Genomic DNA, 12500 nt, shown 5'->3' on the forward strand with positions numbered 1-12500 from the left:
TTTCTACTCTGCACAAGGAGACATGATGGACAGTCCCATTGTAATTTATTTATTGAGCATTTGCAAGGGACACAATTGCTGGACTCACTAATTAATCAAGTGTTCTAGGGGCACTGGACTGCAGTTAATTGTGCAAGAACTATCTCCTTTTCCTTAACTGCCTCTTTTTGTTTAGACTTGCAAATGCTCCAGATAAATGACATGCAATCAGTCCTGTGAAAAGCTGGGATGGAGAGAGGGAGAGAGACATTGTTCACAGTTCATTGGGTTTTTTTGTGAGATCAGTGGTGGCCATAAACATTGTTTTTTTTTATTTAATTTTTTTAGTTTGGACTCTTTAAAGGCTCAGGCTAATATTTTTTTTAATGTACAGTCAATACGTTCCATAAACATTTCATTCACAATCGTGGACTCCAGGACAATCACATGTGTCCAGAACAGCTCAGATCAAAACAAACGTGGCTTCCCGGTCAGTCTGTTTTCCCCACGAAAGACCTCAGAAAGCACAGTCATCTAGCTTAACAAAATAATAAAACAAAATAAAAAATAAAACAGTAGGCTTATGGCTGCGTGCACTGGTCGGAGGGAGCTGAGAAGATCAGTACGTGGGTGGTGACACTTTCATATGGATTTGAGTCTTTGGGGTCCGTTTTTATCAGATAGCGGAGAGAAGAATTAACATCCCCTGTCTGCGGAGAGACATTAATTCCTCTATTCGGAATGCTGTGGGGAGAAGAGACAGGCGACGAGATAGCGGGAGACGGGGGAGCAGGAACGCACCATTTTCAATTTCAACTGATTTGGCTACAAACTCTAATTAACTTTTTTTGCATGTGGTAATTTTAATTCTTCAGTAATCCTTTTTTTAGGCCCTTTTATACAGCGGGAGAGTTGTACGCATGTTGGATTCCTGTGGTCTTGCCCAGGCTTATCTATATTTAAACGCCCACCTGCTCACTGTGTGTGTCTGCGTGTGTGTGTGTCTGCGTGTGTGTGTGTGTGTGTGTGTGTGTGTGTGTGTGTGTGTGTGTGTGTGTGTGTGTGTGTGTGTGTGTGTGTGTGTGTGTGTGTTCCTTTCTGTCTGTCTACATGTATCATGTACAGTATTTATGTATAGACACAACTCCTCACCAGATTTGTCTAGCCCCTCAACACATGCTCTCTCTCCCTTCTTCTTTCTCTCTTTCTTTACTTCTCTCTGTCTTTCTCTCTCCCTTCTTCTTCTCTCCCTCTCTCTCCCTTCTTCTTTCTCTCTCTTTCTCTACTTCTCTCTCTGTCTTTCTCTCTCCCTTCTTCATTACTCCCTCTCTCTCTCTCTTTCTTCTCTCTGTTTCTCTCTTTCTCTACTTCTCTCTATATGTAATGTATAGGCTCATAACTAATCTTCCTCATAATCCAACATATTCTCTCTTTCTCTCTCTTTAACTGTTCATATGTGTAGACATGTGGCTACTCACCTCAAAATTAAACTGCTGCTGCTGCTGAGACCTTGAATTTCCCCTGGGGATCAATAAAGTATCTATCTATCTAAACACACATTTTCACTCTTCTAACGACGCCGAGACACATATTCTCACTCTTCCTCTCGTCTCTTTTTTTATTTAAAAATCACATTAATACACTTTGTGAAGCATTACAGGGTTGGACCTCTGGGTGGATGTCTGAGCTCTTGGTAACCTTCGATGAGTTGCATCACTATTCATCCACAGGGACATTAGGTCTGTCTGTCTATCTGTGATTGCTGTCCTCTCTCTCTCTCTTTCTCTCTTTCTGAGTACCTTCTGAGTCACAGTTATGTGGGGAGAGGAGTGAGACTCTCTGGTGGTTTGTCTGTCTGTCTGTCTGTCTGGCTATCTTTCTTTCTTTCTCATCGAGACATAATCCTACTGTTTGTGCCCGAGTGCATGTGGAGATATCGCTTTATTTTATTTCCGATTTGTCTAGCCCTCAGGACGCAGCCTGCCTGCCTGTCATAGGGACTGAAGGAGAGAAAGAGAGAGAGAGAGAGAGAGAGAGAGAGAGAGAGGGATGGGAGGTGGATGGATACAGAGAAAGAGAAGAAAAAGAGACTGAACTTGGCCACAGGCAGCGACATTGGTAATCCTTGTGCTCCACCGTGGGGAAGGGTGCTGGATCGAAAAAGGCAGCATCCACAAAAGCTACACGCTTCTCAGCTTTGGCATCTCTGTATACCCTTCTCTCTCTCTCTCTCTCTCTCTCTCTCTCTCTTTTTTCTCTTCTATCTCTCCCACCTGGTTCCCCATTATACTTTAGTTTTTTTTTTGCATTGCCTCTTCTCAGTCCATTTGCTATAGCCACCTCCCTCCCCTCTTCAATTTCAGGACTTTTCCATGCATGTTATTTTTCTCAGTCTCTTTTCCATCTTCCTACCTTACCCCCTCTCTCTCTCTCTCTCTCTCTCTCTCTCTCTCTCTCTCTTTTAGAGCCTATGATATGTTTTAATGTCCTGAAGATGCAGAGGCATCGTAATAATGATGACTTCACCAAGAGACAGGTGAGTTATAGGACCACATTACCATTGGCTGCTGCTGATAGGTGGAGAGCCATTAGGCCGGTGGATATGATGAATTATGCAACCCTGACAGGACAGGGCTTTAAAGCTGATGTATGGCTGGGAACAAGTGCTGCTTATGTGTACATCCATGAATATGTTTAGGATCCTGCTATATGTTTACGTGCATGCACGAGGGAGTGCCGCTCTTTTAAAGACATTTTCATGTAGCTGTAGGCATGTACTGTATCTCCTCTGTTTCGCTCATCCTTTCCTTCTTCAATACTCAAATGCATTTATGCATCTCCTTCTCTGTCTGCAAGTGTGTATGCATGCCCATGTGTGTATATATGTATGTATGTATGTATGTATGTATGTATGTATGTATGTATGTATGTGTGTGAGTGTCGTGCTGTAAGTACATTTGAGACATGACTATAATATTTACATTAACATTTACAGTAAACATTTACATTATCTACTATACGCTGACATGCTTTTTCCACTTAGGACTAAATTAAAGAAAACCCCACGGCATATCTGGATCACGCGTGCCTGCAAATGTAGTGGGAATAGAGCATGATTGTCAACAGGGGTGTCTAGCGGCCCCTTTGAGCTGTGTTACCGTGTGAACTATGACTATTTGATGAGAGGACGCAAGAGAGCGAGTGACTTCTAGAGATTAAATTGCCGTGTGTGTCTCCTTGGCACCATGTTTTTTTCCACAACCCTTCGTCCCCATATTGGAAAAAGAAAGTGTCGCCCTGACAGCCAGTCAGCTTCGTCTGTCACCGGGGGAGATTGATCTACTCATGAGGACTTAGTGCAGGATTAGGTGAAGGTCACTGGAGTCCTGGGCGTGATGGGTGTGACAGTGTCGAGTCAGGAGGAGGGGACAGTCTTTGTGCACAATTAGGTTCCATCTGATTTATGGACGCCATGATGGATGGGACTTTGGCATGGCTTCGGTGAACAGCCTCAGGTTCAGCTTGGGGGACTAGAACAGAGGACGAGGGGTCTATGGGAAACTCTTGAATTATCAAATGTTCAAGGATCATGAAGGAGCTTTTTCTCCTAAATTGTTTTTCTTGCAGGTTTCTGTTATAACAAAAAGGCACTTTGCTGATATTACTGCTACTACTACAACTACCACTACTACTACTACTACTACTACTACTACTACTACTACAGTTGTTTGTTTTGTGAATTCAAATGATTTGTTTTGCCTTTTAAATATATTTATATTCAGAATATACTGTAAGCTATATATACTGTGTATGTGTGTGTGTGTATGTGTGTGTGTGTGTGTGTGTGTGTGTTTGCGTGCGTGCGTGTGTGTGTGATAGTTGCACACTTCATACTATTGCACACTGATTCAGTGCATAACATTGGACCCTACTCTATCTCTTTCTCTTGAGCTACCCATTTCCCCAAGCAGACCTTGTCAAACAGCATGTAATATGCTTATGTAAGGCGTACATTGTACTCAATTAATTAGGTATTAGGTTGAGTACAAGGCACCTGAGGACATCCAATGAAAAGTGTATCCAACAATTTTCTACCGACTGTGTGTGTGTGTGTGTGTGTGTGTGTGTGTGTGTGTTAGCTGACTTCCAGTGCATCACCATGGAGGAGTATATGTATGCATGCATATGTGTGTGTGTGTGTGTGTGTGTGTATGTGTGTGTGTGTGTGTGTGTGTGTGTGTGTATGTGTGTGTGTGTGTGTTGCCTGACCTGCAGTGTACCACCATGGGTCCAGCGTCTGGAGGATTGCAGGCTTTCACCCTGCGCAGGAAGGCCAGGAACGGTGTGGGGTGCTCGGGCACTCCGTGGTCAGGCCAGGCTGTAAACTGGAACTGCCGCACCTCCCGCTTTTCACTCGAGCCATTCTGTTCAAAGACAACCAAAGACATAGCCAGCCACAGCCAATCAGAAATCGAGTCGGGAGGTAAAGCCATGGGGCCACTCCCACTTATTCAGCCAATGGGAAATGAGAAAAACTACCAGGAAAAAAAACAAACAAACTAACAAACAGGCAATTGGGAATGCTATGATGGCTATGATTGTCTAAATACTTTTTAGCTTGTTTTTATGACATGGCATATTTTACAGTTATGCGTAATCGAGTGGTTTATACAAAATTAAGCAAAATAATTTAAAAATAATCTAATTATATTTAATGCACTAGCACACTTCATTGCCTTTTTCCAGCCTAGGGATATGAAAACTGAAGAACATGAAGTGAGGATCAGGAAGAGATTCCTGATAACTAAAAGCTAGGGAGGGAATCCCCATGGCAACATAATACCAGGATTTGCTTTTTGAGGAAATGGTCCGGATATATTTGAGCTCCTTTTAATTACGCAATTCAAAAGTCCACTTCCAGTTAACACCACAGTCTAATGATGTGCCCGCATACTTTTATTTTTTATATTTTATGAATGTGATTTTAGAGTGCAAGCAAATGGTAAACATAATAGATTATGAATATATATATATATATATAAAATAATATATTATTTTTTTATCTCAAGCATATATAGGTGCACTTTAACTTTCTCCTCCACTCCTTGTAGATAGGTAGAGGAGAAGAACAAGTCAAGGTCACAGTGTAGGAAGTGGTGACCGGTCCCACTCACCTTATAGAGGGCGAAGGTCCTGACGCAGTAGGTAGCCAGCTCCACTGTGTCCAGCAGAGTTACTTGGATAAGGCCATAGGTCTCCGTCCCTCTGGTTGGCCAGTACTGGTCGCATTTCACCTGCAAACGCAACACACACACACACACGTCAGCCAAGGAATGGTGTTTAGTACAAAAAGACTAGCGAGCACTTACTGAAAGAAAATGCAAATAAACTATTGATATTATATTTATCTATTCCTTCCGATTCATATGCAACTATTGATCTTATTTATCTATTACTCCCGATTCATATGAAGTACTTGTTGACATAGTGGTCGAGCTGCTGCATTATGGGAAAATGTCTGTGTCTCTTTTTACTCTCCTTGTTTGAGTGCAAGAAAAACCTTTTGTTTGGCCACGTCTGACATCACGCTTAGTTTTCTGCACGATTAACCCAAACACATACAGCCATTAAAAGAACACCGTTGGGAAAAACTTTACAAGACTATCACACAAAAAAAAAACAACAAGTCATATTTCAGACAAGAGTGAACAAAAAAAAAACTATGTCTAGGGGGTTTGCCTTTTTTTTTAAACTCCATAACGCTGACTGGGGCTTTTTCACTGTGGAGAAAAGAGCCCTAAAGAAAGAAAGCATTCCATGGCAACAGACTGTGGGCAATGCATTAGTCTGACAGACTCCATAATTACAATCTTAACTGGAGTTTTCCAATCACATTACAGGGGCCACTTTATTATGATTATACAGTCCTGTTGCCCAGCGCATGGCCAATAAAATGCAATTCCATTACCCTACTAATGCTTCCCTGCCTAGAGGAAGTGCATAAAAGGAAGAAGGGAATGTTGGCGTCCGCTCCGAATCCTAACCACACTTTTTTTTTTTTTTTGAGTTTAAGCTCTTTTTCCTCTCTTGTCTCCATATTTGCTCAGAGATGTGAATCAACTATGAGGACTGACTGCAGCATTCACTGTATCACGCTTGAGTATGAATCACTCAAGTTGGTAATTGAGATTGAGAGAGTTGCGTTTGTAAGACAAACGGTGTCTGAGGCCCCTGAGTACAAATGACATCAAGAGAAGACTCTTAGAGAGGATAAGGAGCCTTATAGACTTCACATTTAAAAAAAGAAAAATCAGTAAGACACTTTAGCCTTTTTTTCTTTAAGCTACTGTGTTTTCTAAGAGCACTACAGGAAGCAATAAGCCGACATGCACATGCCTAGGCAGGTCAGTGAGGGACAGTACAAAGTGCTGACTAAAGTGGCGCCCAGCAAAACATGTGCACTCTGTGAGGGGAGATGGTCTCCACAGTCTTGCGTCTTAAAGGATGAAAAGTGTTCTCGATTCACTGCTTTTTGTAAAGCTGCTATTTTTGGGAACATCAAATATGGAATGTCTTTCTCAGCCACTACTGTGGGGTGGTGGATTGTAATCGAGTTATGTTTGAAGACCTAAGGATGCCATGGAGGTCTCAGGGGAGTCATTCTAGCCAGACTGTGGAGAACTTAGAGACCTTAGAAACCTACACTGGTTTTAATCACAGAGTCTGGGTCTGTGTGAGTGAGTGTGTGTGTGTGTTTGTGTGTTGTGTGTTGTGTGTGTGTGTGTGTGTGTGTGTGTGTGTGTGTTGATGTGTTTGTATCTCTCTGTGCACCAGTGTGCATAAGAGCCAAAAGCAATGTGCTGTGCTTGTGTGTGTGTGTGTGTGTGTGTGTGTGTGTGTGTGTGTGTGTGTGAGAGAGAAAGAGAGAGATAGAGATTGAAAGAAAGAGAGAGAGAGAGGAGAAAGAGAGTCTGTATGTACTTGTTTGTCTGTGTCTGGGAAACTGTGCGAGTGTGTTTGTGTGTCCGCCAGCGGTGGCTGATCGGCCAGATAAGCTGACCCGTCACATACAGGTCTGCACACATGTCGCACACAGCGTGAGTGACAAGCAGCTCTAGGGTCGCCGATGATAACAGTGCTTCAGCTGCTGCACACAGAATAGCCGAGTGTTATCGGTGAAATAGAAAGTGAGAGGACAGCAACCAAACAAACCAACAAACAAACAAACAAACAACAATAACAACAAAAGATCTATTGCTGTGGCAAGAATAGAAAAATAAATAAAAAAGGAAGCAAAAAAAAAGGCAACAGAATGCTGTGGGTCTTGCCTTGGAGAAGAAATATGAAGGCATCTGAAGAAAGACAATAAACAAACACAGAGAGAAAGAGAGAGGGAGAGAGAGGGGAACCAAAAAAAGAAAGAGAGAAAAGAAAATGGAACGGTAAAAGGATGGAGAGTGGCAGGTACCTGAGCCACATAGACAAATGGGCCTTGTGGCAAACAGACAAAGAGCTGAGCAATGAATGGGATTAACCACATGGATGACCTCCAAGGATTTGATGGAATACATCAACACAAAGACATCTCAGCTTCAATGCAGTGTCCAATTATTATACTCCACACAAGGGGCCCCAGAGCATTTTTACAGCCAAAATGTCATCTTTCATTTTATCTAAATATTTTCCCACTCATCAAAATCATTATCCTTGTACCCAAATCTGTACACACACACACACACACACACACACACACACACACACACACACACACACACACAACCATATTAATACCATATTAACTGCCCCCATGTGTTAACCTCATAGCTGAAGAAATTTAGCAAAATCAATGCATAAGCCGCGGCTAATAGTTGGGAAATTACGGTAAGAGAAGTCCATTTCTTGTCTTCACCAATTAATACTTGACACGTGATCCATAAAACCATGTACAGTACATCTGTACATATATGCATCCCATAATGATCCTAGTGAGACAGACCGCCTTACCCTGGACCTCTCCTCCAGCTTGGTCATCATGACGATGTTGGCACTGCGCTGTTCCCAGATCATCCTCCAGAAGTCTCCGAACGTCTCCGGGAGCGACCCCTGCGTGGCGATGTAGGCATTCTGCTTCCGGTAGCCGTCAATGTAGTTGGCATTGATGTAATCACTGCCTGGTATACCTGCATCCAAAAAAAAAAAACATCTCGTATATGGATATATGAATAAAGCAAAATGTGAATAGAGGTATCATATATTTACACCTCACAGTGTAGAGAAGGGTAATACTTTCTAATCCAACATATTTTTGTGAAATTCGGCAACCCCCCCGTTCTCTAGCTTGCCAGTCTATGTGTGTGGTTAAATAACTGTAGTGTTTGCACCTAGTCCTGGCTCTGTAAATATGGAATGAACACAGTGGCTCACATCTGAGTCACGCGGTATTCCAGCTGATCAACATATTGGTTCAGCATTACATAACGAATGCAATTTGATTAGCTCCCGCGCTCAAATATCAACAGCCTTCCGCCAGAATCCTGAAATGTGCTTGTGCACACATCTAGCATTTCCACCGTTGACGTGCCTGTGTCTTCCTGGGCTTGTTTGTTTTCTCCCCCAGGGCTTTTTTGGCACAGTAGGAGAGGACCTGTTTGAAAGCGCATGCCTGTGACTGTGATCCCCATGCGCCTGTGATCCCCATGAAGGCGGCCTTGGCTAGCGCTAACTCTGACGCGTGTAACAGCGAGCGACGATGCCGAGCACTCTCGCTAGGCTAGGACTGATGCGCCGACACTCCGGCTCGACATGCTGGGAGTTAAGGCCAAGGAAAACACCACCCACAAGCAACAGGCTCAGCGCCAACGTGTCTGACTCAATACTGGAAATGCTCAGGCTGTTTTGCCAGTAAGCAAGTCTGATCCCCAAGTCAAGGTAGCTACAGTACTGCACAAATGGTGATATGTGCTCCTGTGAGCCTAGGACTCAACTGGCAGTTGGTATAACGAAGTGTTATCAATGGGCATGGGTGTCGTAGCCAGCAAAGACACTGGGGACTCATACTGTCAAATATATACTTATCTCTGCTGTACTGTGAGATACTTTACATAAAACTGTCTGCTAAAAGAATCAATATAAATGAATTGCTGGAACGTTTGTGTAAAGTTCGCCCCGTCATTCTTGGGCATAGTGCAGGCTATTACTGTTACTGCTAGTTACGGAATAGATCACTCCTATCAGCCAAAATGGCCACTGGTGACACATTAGTGCTTTAGTGATGCCAGTCTGTGTGTTTCTCTTCCGATCACCAAAAAACCTGCAACTATTCAATGTCAAAACAAATTATCTCATCCAGGGAGTGTCTTTTCATACATTTCATTCTACTCCATCATTTGTTTCTGCCTCACGACATGGGGAATCTACCCAAGCCCAGCAAATGTAAAAACGATGGCAGGAGAGCAGACAAACTGGAGCAGAAATTACCTCTTGCTCTTTTCTCCATCTCATTCTCTCTCTCTCTCTCTCTCTCTCTCTCTTTCTTTTTTCTCTCTCCCCCTCTCTCTCTCTTTCTCTGTCCCTCTCTCTGCAGTGAAATGAAAGGCGTGTGGTCTTTTCCCATCCTCACAGCGGCAGAGGCGAGGAAGGCGGGAGGAGAGGAGAGCTGACAGCTAGTCAATGCGGCAGGACTGGCAGGCAGGCGCCCGGGCGCACACATGCTCGCCAGAGATAAGTCTCATCTGCATGGGCCCCGCATCGCCACAGCACACCCACACACACACACACACACACACACACACACACACACACACACACACACACACACACACACACACACACACACACACACACACACACACACACACACACACACACACACACACACACACACACACACACACACACACACACACCCACACACACACACACACACACACACACACACACACACACACACACACACTCTCCCTCCCTCCCACCTCAACCCCACCCTCACTCCCCCTCATGCGCTCGCTCACTCTCTCCTCTCCTCACAGGTAATGCAGAGAGAGAAAGGGATAAAGAAAGAGAGAGAGAGAGAGAGAGAGAGAGAGAGAGAGAGAGAGAGAGAGAGAGAGAGAAAGGGAATAGGAGCTCATTCAAAAGCAATTATTCTTTTTTCACTTTAACTGCTTTTTTTTTTTGCTGTGAGCTACTCAATGCTGATGGACAGGGATGTAGACAATTAAGTCATAGTCATTTAAATGGCAACAACAGAAAATGAAATATCATCACAAAACAAAAGGGCTACCCAGAATAAATTAGGCTACTTCGGTTTTGGGGGAGGAAGAGTGAAAAATAAATAAAAAAATAAAACAAGCTACAAAAATTGTCAATCAGGATTTGCAGTGTCTCTGTTAAAGACTGCTGGCAGCAAATGGAGGGGAAAAAAGTTAATGTGAGGAAAGGTGGACGTGGATTAACATGACAGAAATGAAAAAGGCATATACATTTAAATCCTCTTGCACCCTGCTGGTGCTGTAACAAATGCCGAGGAAATCATAATGACAAGAAATATACATAAATATTATATTATGGGACAGGGTATGGCTAAATGTCCAGTAATGGTTATGCAAAAAAGGTGAAGGTCTTTAGTCCACATGGGGAAGGGAATGAAGTATACAATCCTGTGACTCCATTCCAGTGTTTTAAAGCAACACCAAAGAACTTTCCCTCTGTCGCACGCACAATATTTGTTTATCCAGCACAGGCTTTGCAAATAACAATGTCCACAGACAAGGTAGAATATTTTGCATGACTTATAAAAGCACAATGTATTGCGACATCAGATGCAAGTCAAATTTGTAGTTTCTTATGTCTCATTCCATCGAACTACAGATCCGCTACCCGATCTGGCAAACTTACATAGTGCGCTTATAGCCGATAGAGGGCCACAAAGTGAATGCAGAATTGCCGTTCACCCTGTTACGAGTTGATGAACCACTGAAACGATTTTGGAAACATTATTTTAATGTACAAAAAACTCTTTGGTGTTGCTTTAAATGTCTGGGTTTTGACTGTTACACCTGTTTCCTGAGTAGGGATAAGATGGCATGATGGCGTCAAGACAAACATTCATTCGCAGGCACTCAAGAGTGTGAGCAAACAGCAATGGCTGTGATGAGACTGTCGTGTCCATCAGCCGGTCAGCGTGGTTGTAGAGAGTTTCGATTGGATGACGTGATCTGGCCATCGAGTCCCACTTGCCTTCGAGTCCCACTTGCCTAACAGGTCACAGTTCCAGTGAAAAGGAATCTGGTCTCAACTCGTCTAAAAATAAACAACAACAGAAAACGCTGACCGGCTGATGGACACGACAGTCTCATCACAGCCATTGCTGTTTGCTCATACTCTTGAGTGCCTGCGAATGAATGTTTGTCTTGACGAGTGTTGACTTCACTGGACTTGAGGATTGAATGGTAAACAGTGGCAAACCGGGCTTCTGTTTCTCTTGTCACGGCAGCGACGTGATTGAACCTGGCAAGGCTGGAACGTGATTGGGGAGGGAAACGGACCAGGGCACTGTGTACAAACACAGAGAGAAGAACAACAGAGATCTTCTCATGTCAACAGAGATCTTCTCATGTCATGGTAAGACGTTCTCGGTGCACATCACTTTGTAGCGTGACACCCCCGTCTCTCTGTCAAGGTGTTTTTATTTTTATGTGTGTGTTGGTGATCTACCGTTGATGATTAGGGTCTGCTATGATTAATTACTGCTACACTTGTGGTGGGAGCAAATCCGAGAACCTGATGGTGGCCATTTCATGCAATAAGAGAGGCCCTTACACACACACACACACACACACAACTGCACTCCTTCAAGGCATGCAAACAAACAGTGTACATCTAATCAACTAAAAAAAAAACATAAAACAACAACTGAGGGCAAACTCCCCAATCTCCTAGGTGTGTGTGTGTGTGTGTTTGTGTGTGTAGTGTGTGCATCTAAACACCTTGTTTTTTTCGGCCAGACCTTGCAATCAAAGTGTTTAGAAAGCAAAGGGATTCCCAGTAGTGTTTGGGCTTTCAGTCTGATACAGAGAGCTCATAGAGGCTAGTGTGGAGCCATGCATAGCTAGTGTGGAGCCATCGCAGGAACACAAAAGCATGCAAATGTGCTTATGTGGATTTAATGGGGTCCATCAACACTAGGCAGCACACAATCAGTTTCAAATGCATACTCTGTGTGTCTGTGTGTGCTGTGTTTGTGTGCGTGTGTGTCTGTGTCTGTGACTGTGTGTGTATGTGTTTGTGACAGTGTTTGTTGTGTGTGTGTGTGTGTGTGTGTGTGTGTGTGTGTGTGTGTGTGTGTGTGTGTGTGTGTGTGTGTGTGTGCGCGCGTGCATGTGTGACTATGTGCGTCTGTCTTTGACTGTGTGTGTATGTGATTGTGACAGTGTTTGTTGTGTGTGTGTGTGTGTGTGTGTGTGTGTGTGTGTGTGTGTCTGTGTGTCTGTGTGTGTAGGGGAGGGTGTATCCCACATCTT

At 43.5% G+C, this 12500-nt stretch overlaps 1 protein-coding gene across 1 annotated transcript in view; it reads right to left on the minus strand.

Annotated features, from left to right (window-relative positions):
- The window catches only part of LOC125289303 (receptor-type tyrosine-protein phosphatase delta), a 109151-nt gene that overhangs the window by 18535 nt on the left and 78116 nt on the right, over positions 1 to 12500 (minus strand). Inside the window, exons 29-32 of the mRNA XM_048236057.1 lie at positions 7984 to 8159; positions 7308 to 7331; positions 5154 to 5273; positions 4249 to 4403 (exon numbers count right to left, since the gene is read on the minus strand). Of these exons, the coding sequence (XP_048092014.1) occupies positions 4249 to 4403; positions 5154 to 5273; positions 7308 to 7331; positions 7984 to 8159 (475 nt within the window). The remainder of the gene's footprint in view (positions 1 to 4248; positions 4404 to 5153; positions 5274 to 7307; positions 7332 to 7983; positions 8160 to 12500) is intronic.

This window comes from Alosa alosa, chromosome 24, assembly GCF_017589495.1.
Source record: "Alosa alosa isolate M-15738 ecotype Scorff River chromosome 24, AALO_Geno_1.1, whole genome shotgun sequence".
Classification (NCBI taxonomy): domain Eukaryota; kingdom Metazoa; phylum Chordata; class Actinopteri; order Clupeiformes; family Clupeidae; genus Alosa; species Alosa alosa.